At 39.5% G+C, this 26,533-nt stretch overlaps 1 protein-coding gene across 1 annotated transcript in view; it reads right to left on the bottom strand.

Annotated features, from left to right (window-relative positions):
* Positions 1-26,533, bottom strand: part of LOC139685468 (pro-neuregulin-2, membrane-bound isoform-like) — a 312,314-nt gene that overhangs the window by 11,009 nt on the left and 274,772 nt on the right. Inside the window, exon 5 of the mRNA XM_071582486.1 lies at positions 897-1,002. Within this exon, the coding sequence (XP_071438587.1) occupies positions 897-1,002 (106 nt within the window). The remainder of the gene's footprint in view (positions 1-896; positions 1,003-26,533) is intronic.

The raw sequence follows: 26,533 nt of genomic DNA, 5'->3' as shown, positions 1-26,533 counted from the left end.
TGGATCCATCAGAATCATCTGGTTTATTTCTCTATGAGTTACCTTGGAACACTTAGCAAGTACTCTAAACATGAGTTTAAAATATGTAAATTTGTTTGCGAGGCTAATGCTTAAACGAAAATTCAGTGGATAAAAGTGCCAACAACTCTTGTGTCGAAACCCTATCTCTAACATTTTTGCTCACGTTGCCCTTACTTGTGCATAAAAAATTCGAAGAGAATCGAGAAAGAAAATTATTTAATCATAAAAATTATCGCGTCACGCATTTTAAACCTAATATTAGATGTTGGTGACTGAATATATTGCCGTTGGAATTGTTTTCCAGATTTTATTAGGTTTCTTCACATTATAATTGCTTCGGAAATATTAATTAGATGAACCATTAAGCTGTTTCAAGTATTAATTAAGCTGAAATCCCTACATAAGTTGTTGAATTATACCTGTGATCATCTTAATTATTTAAAGAAAATGCAGTAGTCGCTGTTTTCAATTAAAAGAGTGGATAACTAATCTCAAGTTGCTTACCTAATTTAATTTCATGAATATTTCAGTATTTTGTAAAAAATATTCTGTTTACTTTAAGTATAAATAATTGATACATATTATATTATCTTAATATCGGGAACTATCGGGAATTCATTTAAAATGGAACTACTATTTTCTTTAAACTCGATGGTAAGTCCAGAGAACATGTCTTATTCTAGAATCCCTTTATGTTATTATTAACACAATTTTTACCTATTAAGCCCATATTTTTGGAAACATATGGTTTAATAATGCAAAAGAAAGAAATATAATGATGAAATAGACATTAATTCTCTGAAAAAACAGAATAACATCACAGTCAATAAAACAGTATTTCAGACGCATAATAAAGGATGCCTCCTTCCACTTACTGGCAAACTAGTTCGCCGAGAGTCTCATAGTAGGTACAGGTTCCTCCATTCAGACAAAATGCTGGCAAGGGGCAAGGACCTCCTAACAAGGGCCATAATGTTGTCGCTTCGTTGAATCGATGAGCGTCGGTGGTTGTTATGAAAGAGAAAAAACAGAAAGTGCGTTGTTAATGATATTAATTCACTAATCTTAAATCTCATAAATATGATGACACAATTATTCTAAGATGATGTTTTCATTGTTTAATCTCTAAAATACATTTGTGTAATACATTTCATTGAGTTAGCGTCCACCAGAAGGTATATCTTGATCACTCTGATTTCAAATAGTCAGTTAATTATAATCCTGACTGATGTCAGGAGGTGACTATTTTTTTCTGTGAACTCATCAACCTCCATTAAGTTATAACAGTGTGTGATGGGTTTTTTTTGAATTGTCGGACAGATTCAGGAAGGAGGTTATTGCAGGACCCAGGGCACAAAACTTGAGCCACAAATGGAAGAAACCTACTGAGCAGGTAATGCACGTAGCATTCTAATTTACTCCAAATTTACTTGCAACGCTATCCCGAATCATCAGTGGATATCTTCCACTAATTGCAGTACTGCTCCGGCGTTAGCTCCTGTGAACAGTAGCGTGATACTCGTTTTTTAATCTGCTCCGGCTTAACAGTCAGGAGAAGAATTCTAGTACCACAGAAAAAAAGGCTAAAGTGTTCCCATCATCTGATTCCAATTAAACTTAAAAAGTGCGTATTGATGAATTTTTGGAAAAAGAGCAATTCCCTCCCTTACACCTACTGCTTCTGGAACATCAAAATGGAATGTGTAGACTCGATTTAATACCTAGGGGTTACTCTCACTCACGACTTCTCCCGGGTGAAGCACATGAGGGGAATACGAAGGCAAGCTAACAAAAAATGGGGATTGATAGATGAGTACTGGGTAAATGTAATGAAAAGTTTCAAGAGAAATGTTATCTGAAGCCTCTTTTAGAATAGTCTTCTAGTGTATGCGATTCTCACGAAGTAGGATTGATTTCCGCATTGGATCGCATGCAGCGTAGAGGGGCTAAATTTGTGAAATGTTGTTATGATGAACTGAGTAGCGTATCTAAAATATTAGATGAACTAGGCATGGAATCACTCAATGCAGCGAAGGTAAAATTACAGATTAAATCTCTCGCATGAATTAGAAGGACGTCTCTTTAGCAGTGAGGTTGAAAATGTATTATTAGTCCCATCCTATTACGGTAGGAGAGATTATATCAAGAAAATTTGAGAGATTAATATGTCTAAATGTTTCACTGCTTTCCCTAATCGTCCGCATATTTTGGGGCACACTTCCCCACTTCTTTAAACTTGAAAATGGGTATTCTGCCTAACTTCGCAGACTCAGAAGTTTGGAGAAGTGTTAACTACTGAGGTACTAATGAGAAATGAGGTTACCCGTGTGCCATTGGCTCGATGTTTTGTCTTTTTCGCCACGAAAACGTGGCTCATCCATTAAATGTTTTATTCAGCTCGCAAGTGCTTAGTGAATATGAATTTTCAGTCATCAACCATGGCGACAATTCATTGCACCATTTTTTTAATTAAATACTCCGGAGAATATTGCAATATTATTGAAATACTAACCGTTGTTTTTTGCCAAATTCAGAGTATGACCCTAAAAATCTCACCACTTGCTTGCTTTCATTATAACAAATTCTTCCAAATATAATCTAATTATCAAATGGCTCACTCATATAGACCAATCTATCTATCACGGAATGTGCCAACATTTTGGAGCTTAAATTTAACTCTCAAGAAACTGTGAAAAATATCCATTGGTAGCTTATTTAACATCCACTTGTTAAGGCTTTAGTTTAACGCGATTTCTCACAAGGCATACTCATTAGCATGATTCTGAGTATGGTGTTGCTCATTACGGAAAAAAATGTGCGTCAAATGACATAGTACTAAATCCTTAAGTGAAAGAAACGTTGTTACCTTTTAAAGTTTTTATTAATTATTTATTGAGGAGTAGGAATAATGCGTACGATTTAGGTGATAAAAACGTGGAGATTGAGTTTAAATGCTTTCTTAATTGGAGAAATATAAGGGAGGAAGTTAATTTTTAAAATTTGAATGAGCTTCTTCATTTAAGAGAATTCTTATAGATATTTTTAAATTTATCGTTAATCTTTTGGAAAGGACCGCGTGACAAACCGTTTAAAAATTTCTCATTTATATAAAATGTTACCAATTTTGCAGGTAAGTAAAAATTGATGTAAAAATAGAAATTATGAACTTAATGAGCTAATTAAAATATATTATGCTACTTAATGTACAATGCCAAATACTCCCAAGAAGGGACGCCTGAACCTGTAGAATACTTAGTCTATAACTTCAATGCTTTATTATATTGCTTAAATTTAATCCCCAATTACATGCGAATATCTCTGCATATAAGTATGTGATGGCAGAATTAGGAAAAACATATTCTCTTCCTGATGTGACTTAGCATTTTATGTATGCCATCGACTTTCCTTTGAAGCGGAGACAAAGCGCGTATCTCAGTGGCTCTGTGAGTAAACAAATATAGCTTCTAATCGACTTTGATTGGGCACCAGCAGAATCCACTTTGGTTGCTCCACCAATTATAAATGTAACTTATTACTCATAGTCATTCAGCCGTGGATTCGCGGCTTCTATTCTTGGTTCCGCGAGGTCGCCATCACTGCGAGGCGAGCCATTAAACCATTCACCAGATCAAATGGGATGGGCGTGGGAGTGCCGGGTGGGAGCCGTTTAATTCCATTTTGATGGCCTGACCGGCAGGCAGGTGACTACGCCGAGGATCTATTAGTTTCGCAACGCGAGCTTACTCACGCTCTCTTCGCCCAGAGGCAGGAGGAAATAGATCGCTTTAGGAATTCGCACACGCCGCTACGGTGGAACATAATGTGGGACGTTAGACTTCTCGTCGGTTGTAAGGAATCATAATTTGGGAAATACCTTTCATCGCTAGTTGCATACGTTTTGATTTGGATGGGGTAAAAGAGTATGCGATTTCTATCTATATCACCGCAAAATTCTAGGATTTTTGTAAATCAAACTATTGCCGCATCTTTGATAAGAAAGAGCTAATAACAATATATTAACGGCATTAATCAATCCGAGGATTGGTTTGATAGAGCTCACCGAATAGTACTATGCCCGACGGCTTGTGAAATGTACACATCAGGGTAGGCCAAGGGGACAGTTCCTTCCCCTGCGCTGGCTCTGGTTTCCCTGGGAGACCTGGTATCGAAAATATTACACAGCTTGTTTTAAGCTGAAGGTGCGCAGAGGCGTCACCTGGAATTGAACCCTGACCTTCCTGTCATAAGCCCTGATCTACATTCATAGGAATACCACCCCTCTTATCAGTACTAAAAAGTCTCCATATATTTCATTGCGGCTCATTTGACAATTAAGTAGAATATTGTCCGATTTGCTATCATTTGGTAAAAATACAGAATACCTATCGCCGTTCGTTTTCCCACAAAGTTCTGCAACGCAAAGAATCGCACGTGGAGTCGTGACTTTTCAGACGAATTTTCTGGATTTCTGCCCCGGACTGCCCGGTTCATAGATGGACATTTAAAGCACCGGACTTTAACGCTAAGTCAAAGTGTTGTTGGACACAAATATATTTGCTCGAAAAATTTAATTACTTTGGTAAAGGTTACTGAATGGAATAAACGGCAACCGGTTCGGTGAAATTCAGCGGTGCTCAATCCATACGGGAATAATTTGAGGCGTGGGCGAAAAAAGCCATCGGCCCAGGTTTCCATGCTTCGGGATGTCGTGCGCCGGATGAACGACGGATTATTCAATTCAATGAAGAAATTAGCGAGGGAGAGATGAAAGCAGTTGGAAAGTCACCGACCACTCAATGACTTGAGTTAGATGAAGAATCAAGGAGGAGACACGTTTTGCCCTTTTCAATTTGAATCATACTCATGAAATAGCTACAAGGGATATCAGTAGTACCCAAGTTTAAGCGAGACCCACCAAGGCGAAAAAGGGGCCCTTTTAGAATTAGTAGGAGAGAACATTAAACCGCCGCCACCAAAACCGGATTAGATATGCGGATGGTCAAACTTGTACGAGTCACTTAGTCAATGGATAACTGCTGAAAGCATTACGGAACCAGTATGCAATAAAATTCAATTATAAAACAACGAAAATAATACGGTTTTCAAAAAAGAGGAAGGTTAAGTGACATGTAATTTGGGGATAGTGAATTTTAGCCGGTAGGTAGGAACTTATGAGGGAACTTAACTTGTGTGCGTGTATTTAGGAATTGTTTTAGCCGGAAATAGGAAAAATTTTGAGGACACAAACGCCAGAATTTCGTCAGGTAACGAAGCATTTATAAAGAAAAAGGATAGAGGTATTAGGTAAGGATGTAAAGAAAAAATAGCGCAACGTTTGATGTAGAGCGTAGCTTTGCATGGCTCGGAAACTTGGTCGTCGAAGCAAGATGCTAAGCGTGGATTGGAAGGTCTTGGCATGGGGCTGTGGAAGGCAGCTCGTATTAAAGTGGGAAGCTATAAAATGCAAACGAACTTCTACTCGTGGTAAAGGAAGAGAGTAGGTTATCGCCAGTGATTCCAAGAGGGAATGTCTCATTATTAGAGAATATTTTGAGTGGCATTGAAGAGGAGAGAGTGGACTAGAGGAGGTGGAATAGTAGGTTGGAAATGAGTAGCCATGCGCGAACACAATGCGCGTGGTGTGGTGGGGCGCCCCGGTTTAGAGGTTTGAAACTGAAGAGAGAAAAAACGAGCGTTGCAAAGCAATCAAGGGGAGCAGTTTGTTTTGGAGCGACCCTTGGAACGTTCAAGGAGTGGGAAGGGTGGGTTTGGAGCAGGGCTGGACGTGGCGTTATTAAGGTGCGACTTGTAACGAACGAGTGTGACATCCAGCAGTTACACTCATCCGTCCCAAAATTGAGATTCTAAGAATAAATACGGAGAAAGCCCCCTCTCTGCATGGAGCACGATGGGGGAAGAGGGGTGCGCGTGCTCTGCTATGTATTTGACTCACTGCTTTGAGGTCAAAAGCCACAGGGCGGAAGAGGAATGCGGTGCGGGCGTGGAAGCCAAGGAGTTGAGACACCCGCACTTCGAGAACTTCACTGCGGCGAATGTTGGGAGCCGCTCTCAGCCGTGGGAGGCACTTCTTTGGCGAGGCAGTGCTTCGATGTTTCTCGAGCATTCCAAGCGCCGCGGGCTTTATGCATTGCACTTCGTGAGGAGACCGTGGATCTTATCCGACAAAATGTCATATCTACGTGTAAATGCACATTGTCGCACGGTGGCGGGATGTGTAGTTACCGTCGGAAAGGGATTTAAGGAATTGAATAATGCGTTCCTGTTACAACTTATTGAATGTATCAAGGAGGAGTTACTAAATATATTGATGCGCGGCGTGGTTTTCTTCTGTTTAAATATTTTTGATTATTTAGATGAGGGCCCGACAATGAAACCCGGGATAACCTTTGGATTCTCCGTGACAATGTCAAAGTGATCGACTTTCAATTAACCAGAATTTTTTGAAAGCGAAGAAAAGCATCCAAACTGCGGTGTGAATCTACGCGTAGAAGAACTCACTTAGTGTTTGTTGCACAATGGTGTAAATTCATTACTTTTTGAGTGTATGGAGGGGTGTGGAGTCGTTGTGATGGTGAGAAATTTTACCACTCGAAAATCTCCGATATAACATTCTACCCTTAGCGTGGCGAAGGACAATACCGTGCCCAGTGTAGAAAATTATTCACTGTTTTGTTAAATACTGTGGCCTTACCAATTTCCCCCTGGCGAACTTACGAACAATGTCGGAAAATAGGAAAAGAAAACCAGCGGGGTCGGAATTTTATCTTCCCCAGCATCTGCACGATATTCTTACGATATTTCTTTTTTATTTATCTAACATACCAATACCCAGACCCTTAAGAACCTTTAATTCCCCCTCCCCAACATTTTATGCTCTTATTTATTATCTTCCATCATGGACAGAGGCCGAAATCAGATGCTGGTGGATGAATAAATGATCGTAAGGACCTGCGTAAGAAGCAGAGATTGATGGCAATGCCTATTTCATCTTCAGATTACCTTCTTCACTAGTTAAACACTTCATCTACGATGTACGCAAAGTTGAGAATAAATTTGATGTTTCGCGAAAAAAATAGGGGACCTTACTATTCGAATCGCCTTCGTAATATCTATGCCCTAGGTCCAGTCTGTTTCCCCAACCTCCTGACGCCTTCCTTCAATGCACTTGTCACCTACTCATCGCATTCAGTTTCCTTTTCTCAGCGTCTGGACGCCAGATGATGATGCCATGGATGATTTTTGAGGAAAATCACAAAGTATTATGGGAAGCTAAGATTCCCGGGAAATTGCCGTGATGCATTGCCGTTCCTTCATCCTCCCTCGAGAGCGTGACATTTCATAATCTGTTGCGCCATAATCGTTCACAAGCAGTTCCGTCAGTTTTTTTCCACTTCAATTTAAAAATACGAATTGATCATAAAACCTAGATTTTGTTGAATATTTTAGGCGAATACAATCAAACTAATTCGATCATTTATTCAGATCTGGTATGATGAAAATGTCAAAGACTTTAAGGCATTCGCCCTATAATCCGAAAACCACAAAGGGGATGTATAATGCGCGGTGCTAGGACTATACATTTATAGCGTACTCGTAGATCCAAGTAAAAGAAATCCATTGGTAACAGGAGTTTCACTTCACAATTAGATTCTTGTAAATTGCAAATTTTGCGAGGTGAGAAGGAATATTCAAATCTGAGCGCGCGAGTGTCTCTCTTGTTTTATGCGAGTGGTCTCACCTTTGGATATAATGCGAGTTCCCATTGATTCCCTCGGCGTCAGATGCAAACCCGATATCTTCTCCCTTCTGTGAGTCTAAATTCTCCTTAGTGAAGATTTCTTGGGTCTTCCCGAGAAAACTTCATTGAGCAGATACGCCGGGAAAGCACCAGACCGTACTTATCTCTCCTGTCCTCTTTGTGTTCCAAGGAACCTCCATCTTATTTCTTCTACTTATCCCGTCACTGATTACTTTGACTATTAAAAATACTTGGCGAATGTGTCTAAATCCGCCGGGATTTGAACTGGGGCCCTTTGGGTGGGAAGCCAGTACGATAGCCACCGCACCATCTCGATCCCACTGGTCCTTACATACATACAAGAGAGACTCTTGGATGACGCTTAATCTCTAAAGATTATTTTCTCCGCGGAAAATATTTTAAATTCGTGAACCAAAAACAATGAATACTTAATAGAGAAACGTCACGCAAAGTGTGGGGAAATGATGGATGAGGGATATTGTGTTGCATGTGTACAAAGATACGATAACATTCTATCGTTCCTGTCTTGACACGAATAAGCTTTCAATGGAGATCACTCACGTTTCAATTCCGTCTTTCCCAACTCCATCTGGCACCCGTCTGCCGAGCGCAACGTAAATGTGGACGATATAACCTTTCCCCGTCCTTTCCCCCTTCCCCGCGTCAGTCCTTTATCACCCTTCTTCCCCCACCACCCACCCATCCTCTGTATTCCCCATCCCTCCCATTTCCCCCACTCCCGCTCCCCAACCACCGCCTAACAAACCCTCCAACTGCCGACAGTAATATTTCACGGGTGAAAAAAAAAACTTCGTGACCATCCGTATCTTATTTTGCTTACAGAGTGTTTTAAGCTATAGATTTCATGTGGCAGGAATGAGTGTAGCTATTGTGGGAGACACGTGCTAATTGACTTCGCTTACCCAATTTAGGGCGGGTGGGAAGCAAAGATCTCCGCAAAAAAGGACCGGAGGGTGAAGGGTAGCCTAACTTCGACGTTCGTCTCCTCTCAGCTCAGCGTTATGGATGACCCACCCTTTGAAGTCACGGCCCTCTTCTGACTCTGAGGCATTCTTACCCCAATCCAATCTTCAGTTAATTTGGAAGAGTGGAGGATTGCTTGAAAACAGTTTCGAGCATAATTGAGTTTAATTTAATATGATTAATATTTCTGAATGTTTTTAATCAAGCGTAGGTCCTTTTGAAAAAGTGAGCGCTCTAGAAAAATAAAGAGCATACATTAATCGATGGAAAATCTGGACAATTGAACTTTCTCATCGAGTAGGCAGAGAGATTGATGAACACAATTATGAGTAATATATCTTAAGTGAACGTGCAGACTCTCCTTTCATCGCTCCTTTCAGATAACGCTCGAAAAATCTAGCTACAATTTTTGTCTCCACACGTCTTATTCATTCTTAAAACTTAATTTGCCTTCAGTTTCCCCAATGAAATTATAAAAATTGTATATTCTCATGGACACCCAGTCACAATCCATTCGCGCATACTTCTGAAAGTCGTTGATTTGTTTCTCAATAAGGGACTTGAGCATAAATATTCTTAATCCTGACATTAACTGTCTGATACAGTGACAGGGAATAAAATTAGAATCGTATTTGACAGAAAAAATAGGGTGTATCCTCCGATTAAATTGCTTAAACTATTTGACTCTCTCGGTGTTGGTAGGGAATGGTGGCATTAATAACAATCGCTTTATTCATTAACACATTATTAAGGGTCTTGAACGAAAACTAAGATTGAAAGGAAGCTAACCAAGTATATAATTAGTTTAAGAACTTTGTTTAGAGGAATTTAATAAACACCTAGTTTAAAAGTATGATCAATACTCGCTGGCTAACCCTGTGCTGAAACGAGGCCGGCTATCCCTGTTATTTGCCAGTTAAAATCCGTCCATCTGAAATGCTGATATAACTTAAGAAACATTTTTGAATATTATAGGTGCCTAATTGTCTTAGGTATCGCGACTAATAAACAAATTCATTGCCCTATTCGCTGTTAATGAAAATGTGTTATTTTTTCTCGGAAAATGTGTGAAAAAAGAAAGAAAATATTATTTATAAAAACAATTAATTTTATTATTAATAGTTGGTTTAAGTACCACGTAACATTCCAAGTTTCCGTGTAAAATATTATAAACATTTCTGTGACCCATCAAGCCAGAGAGCGATTAATTAGTGTTAGAGTACAGCGAAAGAGAGTAATTAGTGTTTATAAGCGCATAGAAAAGATATTTTTGTAGCGATAATTCAACCATTTTTCGTAATTGATTAAATACCTTGGGTTAGCATGAGCAAATTTCCGTCTTTCGCCAAAATTACTTCTAGAATAATATTTCGATGCTATAGTTTGTAGATGCAGGGGAATAAATATAAAATATGGAATATTTATCATGTTAAAATATCACTTAATGATACACTGATACATTTATTCTCACCAAAATAGAATGAAATAGAATGTAAGACGAGTGGAAATTAAGAATTGCACCATCTACATCTCATAAATCAAAATACGAGAACTAAATTAATCGTAGCATAAAATCGATGTTTACATATTATTTATTCGCCCATCTACTTTGATTATTCTTCGCTTTAGTATTGGCAATCTCTCATTTGACGGGCAGTGCCTTCGGCCCTACCGCATGCCCATTGGCAGCCGTACGTGCATGTAGACTCGGTACATAGACTTGGGTCAGGGTTCCATGGAATTCGCTCGCGGGCCTGAATTGGCACGTGGGGCATACCCGGTGACGCTCTCTGAAGGAGAGCCGAACTGCTTCGCGTGGAAACGGGGTCTTTGGCTGATTAAAATGGGAGCGGAATGGGTTGCGGGGGCGAAAAAGGAAGTGACGGGGGTGGGGGTGGGCTCCGCATCGCAGTCCGATGAGACATCTCAGGGGCGAGGGTATCTCGCGGCCGCGGGTTGGATGAGGTCACCCCCGTCTACTCGGGGGTGCGCGCATGGGAGGGGGTGTGGTTCGGATTGGGTGGTGAGGGTTGGCCCGGGGATGGGGGGAGCGGGAGAGGTGAGGGAACTGAGAAGGAGCGAGAGTAAAAAGAAGACTCGTTGGTGGGAAAGTCACCGATAGATCCACCGCATATATATATATATATATATATATATATATATATATATATATATATATATATATATATTTGCAGCCGGAAATTTGGCAAATGGAGAGAACTGCGGCTTTAATCAACTCGTTTATTATCGAAAGTGGGAAGGAATAGCTTGGGGGGAATACCTTCGTATATTTCCCGCGGCTGAAAGCTTTGATTCAACTTGGGGTATGTCTAAATTCTGAAAGGCACGTTGAACCTGCCGGATTATTCACCGCTGTCATTCATTGAACATAGGTAAATTAAAGTTGCGGGTAAAAGATGTCGTAATAGATTGCGATGAGCACCGTTAAACAGCTTGAAATAATGAGGTGGACTCAATCCTGTAAAAATCCTTACACTCTTCGAGTTGAAAATACAATTGTAACGTGTGATTACCTATTTTGCCTCATAATTTTACAAAATTTCTAACACTGTAATTTACATGTTGCCCATCAGCCCGAGCATTCATTCTGTTACCACTGATTTAACCATATATCATAAATGAAATTCATTCTACGCTAATGATTTCATTAATTGTATGAATTAGTAAATTGTTATCGTTTTTAACTTTGTTAAATAATCAAGGTTTGTTAAACAATCAATAATATTAATATAAAAATTTTAATCAAAAATTTTCATAGTTTCAAACGACCACTCATCATATTTGTATTATACAGCAAAAAAATAATAAATTGTTTTTGTTTAATCATCATGAGACAAATATAGAAATTTGGGGTTTGGACATGGAAAAATAAATACCCAGATGAGTGATTAAAAGCTAAAATTTACTGTCATTGGAAGAAATATCTTAATCTCTTCGAATAGAGCTGCTCATAATATGTGAGCTACTAAACCCATGGATGCGGTGGCCAATGCACGGTTCTTTGGCCTAATATTGATCGGATATATGACAAATATTTTATTAAGGATGCTTTCTTAGAAAATATGACGAATTTAGGAGCGTTTTGGTGAGGTCAAATGTGTCATTTTAACTTACATATAGTCCTAAATTAATTCACCCTTTTCCATTGACCATATCCTTAAGCCTAATTGCCAAGCGGCCATTAAGTGTACGACGTGCATTCGCTGTACGCTTAAATGCCGCTTGTACAAGACTGCACCTATGCAACTTTTACTTTGTAAAATTGTCATACGCAAACTCTGAACGCAACGAATAAGTATCAATTTTCTGATACCATATACTAATTCCCTCGGTGGCAGAATGGTAATCAGTTTCTGGAAATTGGCAAATTTTAATTTCCTCATTTAACCTCAATGCCAGGTCCGAAATTTTAAACCTTTCACGATTCTTTTACTCCGAAACCTAGGTGTGATGTTTCTTAAAGCGTGTCCACTCGACGCCAAGTGTGGGCTGAGTGTTTGGTACCGATATTCGGCTTAGGTGGCGAAGTCGGAATCCGCATGTATGGAGCCATCCGCATGGCATCCGCTTGACTTCCTCCCACCCCCACCGCCATCATATTCGTAAATCAAGACGATGATAAAGTTCCTTTCAAGTTGTTTTGCCCGAATTTTCAACTTTCTATCGCTTTCGCATCCATACCCACGGTCTTTCCGCAACATTTGCAAGTATTATTCGTCATTACTGTCTCTTTGTAGATATGCCAGGAAAGCGTTATTTTCACAGAAAATCTTAAAATCGACATTTCTTTGAAAAATCTTCCCCGAGCATTCATCCATTCCGCGGCAGAAACGCAGCTTTTTAATTCTTCGTGAGAGATGGAGGTAAATTTGGTTTTCTTGTTCTTTTAGTATAGCAATCATTTTTAGGGCTTTCTCTCGTTTCTATTGTGATGGATCTAACATTATACCTTTGTAAAATATATATATATATATATATATATATATATATATATATGTATATATGTGTGTATGTATATATATATATATATGCGTGTATGTATATATATATGTATATATGTATGTGTATACCTGTACCTATATATATATATATATATATGTATATATGTGTGTATGTATATATATATATATGCGTGTATGTATATATATATGTATATATGTATGTGTATACCTGTACCTATATATATATATATATATATATATATATATATATATATATGCTTTCATAGACGTAACACGGAAGTGCCGAATAGTACAATACACAGTAACACACAATATAGAAACACAAAAAAGAGAACACTCACACGTATTTTCTTGATATTTCGACGGAAACAATCCGTCTTCCTCTGAAGATATAGAAGTAATGGAAGCATTACTATATTTTTTTTCTATATTGTGTGTTACTGTGTATTATATATATATATATATGTATGTGTGTATATATATATATATATATATATATATATATATATATATATATATATATATATATATATATATATATATATATAGAAACAGATATAAGGAAAAGGGAATCCCTTTTCCTTATATCTGTTTCTATATAAATGAGTATTTGTTCGCCGTTTGGCGGGATTTCGTGTTTGAATGTACGTCATATATATATATATATATATATATATATATATATATATATATATATATATATACACAGGTATATATATATTTATATATATATATATACAGGTATATATATATATATATTTATATATATATATATATATATATATACAGGTATATATATATATTTATATATATATATATATATATATACATATATTATTTTCCCTTAATAATATCGTTTTATGCATAAGTTTAAACAAGCATGATTAAAAAAACGCATATTTTTTATTGTCAGTCTACATCTGCATCAACACTGCAGATTATCACAAGAGAGGCTTGTAGGCTATGTTTTTGTATTCCTAAATGCCACATAAGTTAACCCTGTGAAGACAGCTTTGTTGACAGACAGTTGACCATATCTTGTTTTTTTTCCTCTTTGTGTATAAATTTGAACATCCTGCTGTGTCAAAACTTTCATTATCTGTTAACCACCACCGCTTTTTGAATTTTTATTGTATTTATGAGCATTTAGTCAAAAAATAACTCAAAGGAAGGAGAAAAAAGAAAATGTTTCATAATTGATAAAAGTCAATGAATTCATGCATATAGTATATACGAATTCATCATTTATATGGAGTAATTGAACAGGTTGGACGCAGTTGTCCCACGCACCATAAGCTATTACCGGCCACAAAATTTGTCTTACAGTATAATCTTTTTTCCAGCTGTGTCTCTGATTTCATACTGCATACACCTAACCTATTTTAAACTTCTAACATTTTGCGCCCACTCTATCGCCATCCGTCACTTTTTCTGACCTTTATCAAAATTTCTCTCTCCATGAATAACTCAGGGAACGTGCATTATGCGCGCAGTAGTTCTGCTATAAATAACTTTACTTTCAAGTATTATATGTCATGCGCCGTGATATTTAGTGCTCCTGAGATTTTTCTGTTAATTCGGCTGAGCTAGAACCCACTACGAGCGTTAATCGCTCAAAGCTCTTCCGAGTCCAAAAGACACCTTAAGGACAATTCATTCTTAAAAAATTGAAATATGTATTTTTTCAAGGGATAACCTTTCTTGCACGTTGATAATGTTTTCTCCAAATATTTTTTTCGGAGGAACTCTTAAAACATTAAAAACTTCCTCGCGCCTTATTTTGAGCTTTAGATGTACAAATCATCTTCTTTGTAACGTGTGGAATCGAAGACATTAACCGCGTAGGCATTTTTAATTTAGATCTTATTAAGTTTATACAAATGAGATCAATGTAGAAGGTCTGATTAAATAGAAACTCTATTATTTAACAGCTAATACTTGAATACTTGTATAATTCCCACCCTTTCATAGTAAGAAGCTGCGGTATCCAATTAGGTCTCACGTGCCTAAATGAAAGTATAAGTGTTTAAATAATAACATATTTAGGCTATTAAAGTATTTATAAATATCGCAGAGGTAATTTTGAAACACTAGTAAACTATACCCGAGTCGCCGTCTCTCAACTCGTAAGCGTTCCCTTTTTAAGAGCCTTTCGGCGATTAGCTCACTGCGAGTCCTATTTCTCTAATCTCGGCTCCGAGAAAACAGGTCTTGGCTAGCTAGAGAGATGAACTCAACGCGTGGTTGAACCGCGTTATAGAGCGCATAGAGCGAGCGAGTTTATCTTTATCGCCTGCAAGAAGGTGCCATTTAATATTCTTCAGATAGTCGAGCACTACTCAAACTAACGATTTAGTTTAGCCGGAAATTATCTGCCACGTGCATACATTTTTAAACTCCTCATTTTCTGGCAATGACCATTTAAGAGAAGCATGAATATGTGAACTTTCATAGCAGTAATAATGACTAATTTAATGCATCGTTCTTCCAACGTGCATATCATTATTGAAGAAACTTCGCGCCGTCCGGGACGCTGGTTACAAAATTCTCTGAGGGGACCCTGGCCACCTATGGCATCATAGTTTTTTGTGTTCAGGAAATGTTTTAAGGAAATTAATCATTTGATTAAAGTGTTACATTGCCTATTTACATGAGTCAGAATAATTGGTCGCATCTGTTTGAAAATACCGATATATTCTTCGTAAAGCTCAAGAAGCGATAAATAAATATTTGGCTTGCGCAGGTTACACACATATAGAAACGCAGGGCACATAAAAAAGAAACACACGAGAATTGTAATTTTAGTGTCCGCGGGACTCCTCTTCGGCGTCAGGAAGGATTGGAATCCTTACCATCCGTCCTCTGAAAATGGAGGACGCCTCACGGATATTACAACTCGTCTTAGAATATATATATATATATATATATATATATATATATATATATATATATATATATATACATACATATATATATGAAATCTCCGTAAAGTGACAAGTTAGAAAACTATAATGCAACCCACAAAAACTAGACATGGGCATTGGATTGTCAAACCTTGTAATTGCTGTGCATAAATATGGGGTCTCTCATGCAAATGAAAATTTTCCATTTCAAATTGGGCATACTTTGTTGTTAAGCAGTGCTTCTATTTTCTTGATTAAATGTACAACGGAGATAAATACCCCTTTCCGATATCTGTGATAGGTATAGATACTGCTGTTAATCCTATAAATTATAAATTACTGGAATAATATTTTCATTTATCCTCGTTAGTTTGTAACCGAGGTTGTCCTAGCAGCCCGAGCAGTTTAATCCACTTCACTTTCTACAAGGCTCTGTCAGTCTCCTTATACCTGCAATTTGAATTCAATTGTGAATGCAAGATTTGAAAAATCCGTGTCGCATGCATAAAACGAAGCTCATTTTACCTCTTTGTGCAAACCACAAGTTAATGCCCGCCCGCTTCGAGAAGTGTGATACCACGTATGTCGACTATTGCCGTATTGCTTGAGATCGAACAGTCTGGATTCGGTGCAGCGGTCGAATGATTAATAATCCTGGACTTGACGACCACAACCAGGGAGAATCGTGGCCGTAATCCCATGCCGTGTTGAAAATTACAATAAACAGACGCCCCCTGCGAGTGAAATAAGGAGTCTATGCTCGATACGGCGGGCGCAAGGCGATTGTTTCGCTTTACTTCTCCCCGACGGACGAGGCGGCCATGGGCTGGCTGGGTCCCTGGGCGTGGCGTGCTAGGGTGGTTCGGGGGAAGCCGACTGTTTTGTGGAAGCGTGAAGGGGGATGAGGGCGTGGAGGAGGTGAGGGGTGGCGGGGAGAAGGAAAAGGGTGTAAAGTGGAGGTGGAGGGGAGGGGGGAGGTGTGGCTGTGGGGAGTGGAGGAGGAGGGGGCTAGACGGATGGCAACAGTCTCCTTGTTGGCTGGCTCTTCCAAGTGAGTCGCCAAGATGGGGGTGGGGGCGGCGGGCAAGGGGGCAGTGGGAGCGGGGGTGTTGAAGGGGCGGACTGAAGGGGACGGCTGTAGGGGAGGACTAAGGAAGGGAAGGGCTAACGTGGTCCTCCTCGGCGAACAAAAAGTTAACTCGACCTATATGCAGGGGGACTCGATTCTGGCTGGCCTTCGTGGCTCTCTCGGTACCAGATGAGAGCGTTAATGACTAAAGTGGGGCGTCCACAATTAGCCGAAACCGAATTTTTAGCCGTGATACAATTGTTTGCGGTTTACTGAACCGTTTCGCCTGTCTCATCTACACTTCAGATTTTGAATATATAGGGATAAATTGCAACGTGAGTGCCGAGTTTTGATTGGTTTCTCGATATTTGAAGCTTACTTAATTCTCATTGCATAAGTGGTCTACATTCATTCCAATTACCTGTCTTTTTTATCTAAATTAATTTTTTCACTACGTATTGAGAAGATTAATATTATGCTTTATAATAATAAACAGTGTGAAAATATCGTAATATATCACGTTTCCGCGCCGTACAGAGCTACGCTCCATATCAAAGTTTTTTAAGAAAAAACTCGTAAAAACTTTGATATGGAGCGTAGCTCTGTACGGCGCGGAAACGTGGTCATTGAAGCAGGAGGATAGACGTAGACTGGAGGCTTTTGAAATGTGGGTGTGGAGAAGAATGGAGAAGGTGAAATGGACAGAGAAGAAAACAAACGAGGAAGTACTTGGTATGCTGGGCGAAGAGAAGGGTTTGTTGGGAGCAATCCTGTGGAGGCAGGAAAAGTGGATGAAGGGGGTATTGACCGGCAGCGGGATGTTGAAGACTGTGATAGAGGGGAGAATGTTAGGCAAACGAGGAAAGGGAAGGAACAGGATAGGGATATTGGACGGGATGAAGGGAGGAAGAAAGTACTCAGAGCTGAAGAGGGACCTGATGTAGAGTAGGATGTTGTGCTTTTCTAGGGGTCACAAATTATTTAATTAGTAATTATGTCCATCCAAAAACCTACCTTAACCGGTAGATTACCTAATAATAATCATAATAATAATTAACAACACGATTGCCCCTACGAGGCAATTAGAAAAAAAAGAAGACAATTACATAATGTATATTTTTTGAACATTTAGTGCTGTTTGTAGTGAAGGGTTTAGAACTGTCACAATGCTTGAGTCTCTGGTTCCATTGAAAACCGACTTGACCGGTGGATTACTGCTAATGAATATGACGTGCAATAAAAACTGAGTTCATATATTCGATATTTCCTGCTTTTTTGGGTTAAAAATTGAATTATCTAATTTATAATCGTTTGTTTGAATACGGTTGGAGTTTCAGTCGGGAGTCTGCTTACTTTACAACTAAATACTTACATTTAAAAAATTATTTCGGTTTCAAATATATTTTTTTTCACTACTGCAGTTATGCACTCTCGTGTGTAATTACGTAATGTAGTCACTCGAGTCTTATTGATTCATACAAAGTTGGTTACACAAATCCTACAGAAATTCAGTAAAAAATCATAAATTTCAAAAACGTATCGAATGCCAAGAATACAGGGAATCCGGTAATGGTGCTCAATTCGACTGCGTTGATTTCCTTATGTCTTTTTCACTTTTACAATGCTTTTTCTCTCTGGAACTCAAAGTGAGTTGCGATCTTGTAGGCCTAAGGAGAGGATCGGATCAGACGTATGCGGAAAGTGTAGATTACCTCTAAATTACACCATTTATGAACGCATGACACAAGTAACCTTTTATGCCGCTGGCTTGGTGTCGCTCGACACTCCACGGATCTCCTGAGTTAAGTGCACGAGCGTTCATACTTCATTGACCGCGAGTCACATGTTGGGAAAGTTAAAAGTGTACCGGAAGGCATCTTTCAAGGATGCAAATACTGTGCCACCAGAACTCTCTTAATTCTTGCGTTTCAAGGCACTCAGTACTCGACAGAAGCATGAAAAATTTGGAATGCCGTCGTAATTTCTAATGGCCTTGTCCTTTTCTCTCTTGAATTCATAGATAAAATGCACAAATGAATTTACAACTCTGAAATGCCAATATCTCATTAGTTTTATGCTGCATAGACCATAATGTATACATTTCCTAAGCAGGTTCAACGCAAGTTAAAGATGAATCGATAGAAATATAATGGATGATACGTCACGAAATTTAACTTACCGTTTTCCTGTTAACTTAATAATTCAAGCCAAGAGCAGCTGCGCAACAAATGATTTTGTGTTTTGGTTGCACTGAAATAGCTAGCAGTTCTTCTATGATCGTTAAAGATGAACTGGGTGTTAATCATTTTAATAATCATAGTTTATCCATCACAGTTCATCATTCATCTGCGACAGAATGCTCAGATACATAGGATTGCTTCTTGTAAGTTTTGATTGATGTAATATTCAAATTGTGCAATTAACAATGAGCCCACGTTCAATACCATTTATTGTGTATATTTCAGAGTTCGAATACGTGGTAGGATACGGGATATCTAAAATCTAGAATTAGACGATGATTTCATCGAAGTTCTAATTACATTGAAACCACTGTTTTCATACCAATCTAACCTCGTTCATTGATGGAGGCAAGTCGTCGCATACCAATCGTTAATGACATATTTTTGTGCTTTCTTCAACGGTAGATTTGCATTTATGGAAGAGGTTAATATTTTTGAAAACTTAATCATCCAACTCACCTAGTATATTTCCTCAAGTACTTGAAATTTAACCAGTTGACAAATTATGTTGTCAATAAGTCTCCAAGCATGGATAGCCAGATTGAACGAACAAGATTCTTCCAAATATTTTTACTATTACATGTTAAATTGTTAACACTCTTTTATATCGACAGACAAATGTGATACTTTGCCGCGCTCATTATTATGAAAGATATGAGGCTGGATAAGTGATAATTTCCATCCTCTTCTATACGATTACTTCAGCGCCAAAATAATTCCAAAGTGCAGTTGAAATCAATTGAATGAAAACTTTCGGGACACTTTATACGGTGGATGCCTCTTCGGAAGTGCTTCCGGCACCCGCCTCTGGGCCGCCAAGTGTGCGCTCCGCTGTCACTTGCCCCGCGGTCAGCGTTCTCGGCCGAGGGAAGCGAACTGGCGCATCGGCTACATAATCTGAGAAAGTCACTCCTCCGCAACACGCCACAGGGAGCGCGGGAGGAGAGGGAGACGCCCAGAGAGTTTTATTTTGTGATCCGAGAAACCTTTGCGAAGAGGATGAGAGGTTAGGGACGGAGGAGGAGTAGGAGAGTTGGATGAGGGGGGTGGGGGGGGGGGTGAGGAGGGAGCCATAGTGTTGGTTAGCAGGGGTAAGACGTTTATTTTGGACCCCTGCTGTCTGGATCCCTCTCTTGCCTCCCCCCTCCACTGCCACCCAGTCTTTCGTCGCCCCACACCCTCCCTCGTCGTGTCTGAAGAAGACTCCCGGCTCCCCAGGACTCATCCCTCTCCAGACCGCCCCTCTCCCTGGCAGACGCGGGGCGTGATTCTCTCTTTTTAATGTTTTCTTTTTCCCCTGGGAGGGGAGTTCGTGGGAGGGTGTCGGTTGGGGGCGGCGGAGGGAGCAGGGGGTGGGGGGCGTGGAAGTTGTAGAGGAGAGGTGCCACGGTCTCTCTTGTTGAATGGCGACCCAGGCCCCCGCCTCCCTTTCCCCCCCCCACCTCCGCCCCCCACCCCCCGCCCCATTGGGCGGTGCCAGTAAGTAAGAGAGGGAGTTTGGTGTGCCCCGCAGCCTGGGAATTTAGGAGCGGGTGTAGAAGCAGGTGGGGAAATGGATTCAAGGGAGGAACAGGGCCGGCAAACCAGGCATCACGGGATGGATGCTCTCACGGGCTTCTGTTTAAGCTGTAGGCCTCTGAATCGAGACGTTCGCTATGAAGCGTTCTTTTTTTTCGAGCAATGGTCATAATTTGGCGTTGGTAATGCCCATAAGGCTCCGAATGTGTCGCGAATAAATTAGAATGAGCTCACATGAGGTTTAAAGACCATGTGTTTCATGAAAAATGTGTATTAATTTGAAATGCATAGTTGGAACTCAATAACACATTGAACTGAACTCTAAGAAATACGCGTCATTTCAGATGAAAATGAAGCTCTCACTGTCCTTTACCTCTTAATTTCCATTAAATATCTCATTTGTTAAGCAGCTGATACTTAGCTCAAATACTGATACTGAGCTCAAACATGGTCGCCATGGTAATCACAACGTAGAGTAAAGATAGCGGGAGTACCATAAATAATCTGAGTCCGAGGGAAATCACGTCAAAAAAATATTTTTTAGGAAAGATCAATCACACCTAAGGATTGCCATTCTGGAATTCATTAATAAAATGTATCCAACCAACTAATTTTCATTTGATTCAAATTTCGAAATTTCTGCTATTTCCGCACGGATTCTACGGATTTGAATGCGGAATTTGACATTTATAATGTTATAAAATGTTATATTTTATTGTCTGATATCAGATTTGCCCGCGTTATTTTCATGCCGGTGAATAAAATTAAACAGTAGAAAGTTCATGTAAATTAATATAGTTTCAGAGGTTTATAGCTCGAGTGTCGAAGTGTTTCCCTTTCTCACATTCGTTTACGGGAGATAAATACTCAAATGTAAGAAAGAATCGCATTAAGAATTTCGAATCAAGAGAAGGAAGAGTGAAAGTTATTAATGTTAGACACAAGAGTAAGTCACAGGTCACAATTTTATACTCTGGACTAATAAGTTGGCTTTTTCTTTCGAAAAAGTTAATGTGAAAAACATGTATTTTGGGAAATTGCTTGTTTGACTTTTAAACTGGAAGGTTGTTGCTAGCCTTTTCAAAAGCGTGCCCCAGTTAACGCGGTCAACGAAATAGTAAGAAATTGCAAACGACTCCAGAGAGTATGCCGAGATTTGATGACGACATAGCTATACTTTCCGAAAAGAAAGAAGACCTGACAAGTACGCTAGCAACTTCAAAGAATGTGATGAAAAAATACAACCTCTGTATTAGTAAGCCTAAAACTAATGTTCACTAAGTAACTGAACTAAGGTAAAAGCAACTTTGTAGTCGTGTGGAAGAAAAGTACACTAGGAATGTCTTGTAAGACTAGGAAAAGAGGCACCGAAACAATTGTAACCGTTTTGGTATGTAGGCAGCAGAATCACTATTGATGGAAGAAGCGAGAGAGATGCAGTACTCGTATACAGGGTTCGTCCGGAAAATAAGTGTACTGACTCCTGGGCTGGGCGCGCCGCTCCAGGCGCGCCCAGCACCGCTCTGACGGGCTGCGATTGGAGGGGGGTATGTTGGCAAGCGACGCTGAAAAAGGCAGTCGGCTCTGAGCTGTGGTGTAGTGAGGAGCTCTGTTAACGCGAACCTCCACGCTCGACCCACGTCACGGAACGCGATGCCGAAGTTTTTGGAGCTGCGTTATTCCATCAAATTTGCGGTAAAGCTTGGGAAATCGTCTACCGAAACTGTCGGTATGATTAACCAGGCTTACGGGGAGTCAGCCATGTCCAGAAACATGATCTTTCGGTGGCACAACATGTTCGTGGAGGGCAGAGAAGAGGTCGACGACGAGTCTTCGAGAGGTTCCCGATGATGCCTTCGCGGGAGCGTTCCAGGAATGGGAACGCCGCTGGAACAAGTGTATCGACTCACAAGGGTCCTATTTTGAGGAATATTAGCTTAAGATATGTAAAAGTGTAATAAATTTTTTTTCCTGAGCTCAGTACACTTATTTTCCGGACGAACCCCTTAGGCAGGATAGGTAGGATGGAGAACTCTTTCAGTCAGATGAAGCAACTGCGAACGGCTAGCAGTACTAGCATAGACATAAGGAAGCGATTCATTAACCGTTATTTATGGAGTCTACTGTGATGTGGCACTTGGACGTTTGTAGCAGCAGGAAAGAGAAAATCGGAGGCGATGGAAATGTGGCTCTACGGAAGAATGCCGAAAATAAAATGGAAAAACATATGTGAAAGCACTTCGAAGAGTGGGTGAAGAGTGGAGCCTATGGAGGACACGGGAACAAGAGGGAAGTCGGTTGGGCACATTTATTCTTGCTTTTAATATTGAGGCATGTTTGGGAAAAATAGAAATAACTCCCCAGGTTATGCATATTTTCTTTTAGTGTCTTTGAACTTAAATAGTGGGATAAAGATTCAACCACAAAGTGGGGCCACAAAGTGATGAAGACAGATAAATCAAAAGGGAAAACATTTTGATGAAAAGTGGTTAACATTATTCTGTGCACAGAGACAGACGCACACACGCAAACACTTCGACTCGAGTTTGTTTTGCGCACTGATCCTAGGAGTCACACTCATACACGCTTAATAGGGATTGTTCATTTTTTTACATTCCGAGGCTCTTTTTAATATTCATATTTAGGCTAAAATATTGTTTGGCTCTTGTTTAAATTATTTTAAATGTGCTCCATGGTAATCATTTAAAAAGAAGAGTATTGAAAACACTTGATTACTATTACGGAAGTAATATCAGGAAGTTTAATGTTCGCGGTGCATAGTGGCTGCATTTAACTACCGGGAAAAGTTTCTTTGAATATGACAAAAGAGAATGGCGAAGTACGGAGTAAAAGTGTAATAGCGAACGTTCTAGGGTTAAATTCTTTACATTTCACAAAAAGTCACATTGTGAAAAATGCTGTAGTCTCACATTGGATGTTACATTCCCCTGAATTGTGATATCCCAATTGAAAGGAAATGCTTCATTGAACATTCCTATGGAAAATATTTGAATCTTATTTGAATGAATCTTCATACCCAGTGTAACTGGTAACTCTTCCAACCAGCACCTCAGACCATTTTGAATATAAATCTCTCTGGGTTGCTTCATTTTTAAGATACCTATTCTATTCTGATGCGGAGTTAGCGACTGATACCCCCCACATTCAGGAACAAATACCTGTAAGTCAGTAGCCGAGACCCTTATGTGTCAAATCCCACCTTTAATGGTGACTTTTGCTGATATTGTCATCTAAAATTAAATAAGTTACGTTTTATGTGTTTTTACAGTTATCACCAGTCCTGCTGCTCTGACGCTAACCAATCACGGACATATTTCGTCTGAGCATCACTATTCTTCATTCCAGCAGTTGAACGGAACATTTCTGACTCTCAAAGTTAAATCTGTTGAAGTGAAAATGCTTTGGGCTGCGTGCATCCATTGAGAGTTTTTCCGTATATTTTTTGTTCTAGATCAGATTAAGTTAATTTGCAAAAAAAACTCAATATCATAATATCTTTGAAATGGAAGGTTGGCAACACGGCAGCCTACGATTGGACAGCATTCGATTCCATAGACTCGGTGCCATTCGTTTGATGAGTCTTTGAATGCATGAGGGAATGGGAAGATGAAGTTTGAGGGCGGACACGGGGAGGAAGAGCGAAGATGGGTCAGAAGAGAAAGAGGTTACGAGGCGGAGAGCAGAGCCCAATGGCGGGGGAGTGGTGCGGAGGGGGGGAGCTCGGTGCTCGCTCCCCCCTTGGCACCACTCCATCGCTTGGTCTCGGGTGGCAGGGATGGGAGGAAGGGAACGGGGCCTTATGGGTAGCCATCGTCAGACTATCGTATGTTTTTCGTTAAGCCGACGACAAGCGGCCAAGAACTTAGTTCCATATTAAAGGAAAACGAGGGAAACTTATGATAGATCGACGCAAAGCGAACAAATAGCGGTCCTATGAATGCAGAACTCGAGAAATTTCCTCATATTTGTGGCAGCAAAGAAACGATTTGACCGTAGAGGCTACTCAAAAGAAGACGGAGTAAACAGTAAACGCTCATATTTCATTCGTGGGGCACGTGCTCTGGTATTTTGATTATTTGACATTTGTTTCTGCGTACGAACTAACCCCAATAATGGAAACCAATCGCGGGCAGAACCGGAAGCCCTGTAGCGATCGTCTTTCAATGATCATTCCTGGATTAATATTTTTTCTGCAAATAGAGCTCAAAATGTGGACATTCTCTCGTTCTATAGGAATGAATGAACGGCATACGTGCTTTTTTACATATTTTACCGAACGTAAGCTTTGCCATGTGAGGTTGGAAACAAATTTTGTTTTGAAGTAAGAGAGAAATTACGTCATCTTCAGCAGTTGTAAGGGAGGACCCGATGCGATTATAATGCGGTTTTGACGAAGTGAGTGTTTTACCCCTGGGCACCGGATGAGAGGTGCCGCTCTGGGCGACTCAGGATTCGGTGGACATTGCTGAGTGTGTTCCCTTTCGTAATAGGGGAGATCAAAGGGAATTTCGGTGGGAGGAATTCATTTTGTGCTTCAGAAAATACATACATGCCATTGAAAAAATTGGGAAATGTGAACACCACTTCATTCTTAGTTCGACTTCTGCAGTTTATGCAGTTTCAGAGTAAAATTTGATTGTTTATGTCGAGACATTAAGATGCAGATTCATATTAAACTCTGATCCTAGTTCTCTTAATGCGTTTTCCGTTCATTATTTCCAATTATGCGCAACGCCGATAACAGTGCCCGATAACTGTGAAAATTTAAGACCATGAATTCATTCATTGGGAATTTAAGCAAGCTCGAAAAAGATTAAATTAGCAGTGCATTTTGTGTTCAGATCTGTAATTGAACATAATAAAACTACGACTAATTAATTTAAATTTTATAACCCACGAATCAATTTAATTATCTGCTAGGAACACGCAGCTAATCGATGAATATCGACTGAGTTGTTTCAAATGTGTTGATTTTGGTCGTTTCTACATTTGCCATATTTTTGTTGAAGGGCGACTATCATTTGGGTTTGGTGGTCAATATGCTTTTAGTGTTTCTTCAGCCATTTCTATGGTTGGAATTATCGTCTATCTTTCAAATATGTCTTATCTAGAAGTATCATCTTAGCATTTAAGTTATTATTCGACGGCGCGCCACTATCATGGTTATTTGGCATGCAACTTTCGACTATGATTGAGAAATTCAGCGTTATTTTTTTATGAGTATTTAATTACACATCAATTATGGGTAAAAATTTCGCTCATTATAATTAATACGCAATTATAGCAAGCATAAGCAGATTAAACAACGTATTCAGTCTCTCTCGCGTGAAATGAAAATATCCCTGCGATACTGGGTATTATTTATGTACGAGTATAGCTATGTGCCAAAAATTTTATCTTAGGGCTGAATAATTATTTTGAATCCTTGCACATTGTTTTGGGTGTACAAATATATACTGACTCAGACCTTGGAAAATTTTCTAATAAGATTAGTTAGACGATTTTTGATGGCTAATTATGGTGGGGAGAGATGGAAAGACGAGGAGTGGGATGCTTATCAATTGAACGGTTCTGGTAAGGGGCATAGGGTAAGAAAGGCAAGCACTTCGACACTCGCTCTCAAAATGAAAGACCCTAGAGCCAGAAAAAGAGGCACCCACAACTCAATCGGAACTAGCGTCTCGTCTGACTTGATGCCAGCGTAATCGATGGAGGCTGTGTTTACGGATATATTGGAATGGAGTTGCTCTCGAACTTACAAATCAGCAAGCACTGTAAAAGCGGTAATTAGATTGGAGATTAGGCTCCAATACGACACTCAAAATCTTTGGAACAATTATTTGTACTCTTAACTCGATTTTGTATTTCATTTTTTTGCATTTCGAATGTGTGTATGAGTAATTGCAAACACATGGACCGACTCGTTAGAAAATGAAAACCTGCCAAACGGTGAAACTATATCCACAAGTTTATCAGTATAAGGGAAAGGAATGTTTAATATACGCAGAGTTCAA

This window comes from Hetaerina americana, unplaced genomic scaffold, assembly GCF_022747635.1.
Source record: "Hetaerina americana unplaced genomic scaffold, ioHetAmer1.1.p SCAF_114, whole genome shotgun sequence".
Taxonomy (NCBI): domain Eukaryota; kingdom Metazoa; phylum Arthropoda; class Insecta; order Odonata; family Calopterygidae; genus Hetaerina; species Hetaerina americana.
This window is presented reverse-complemented; position numbering and strand designations above follow the sequence as displayed.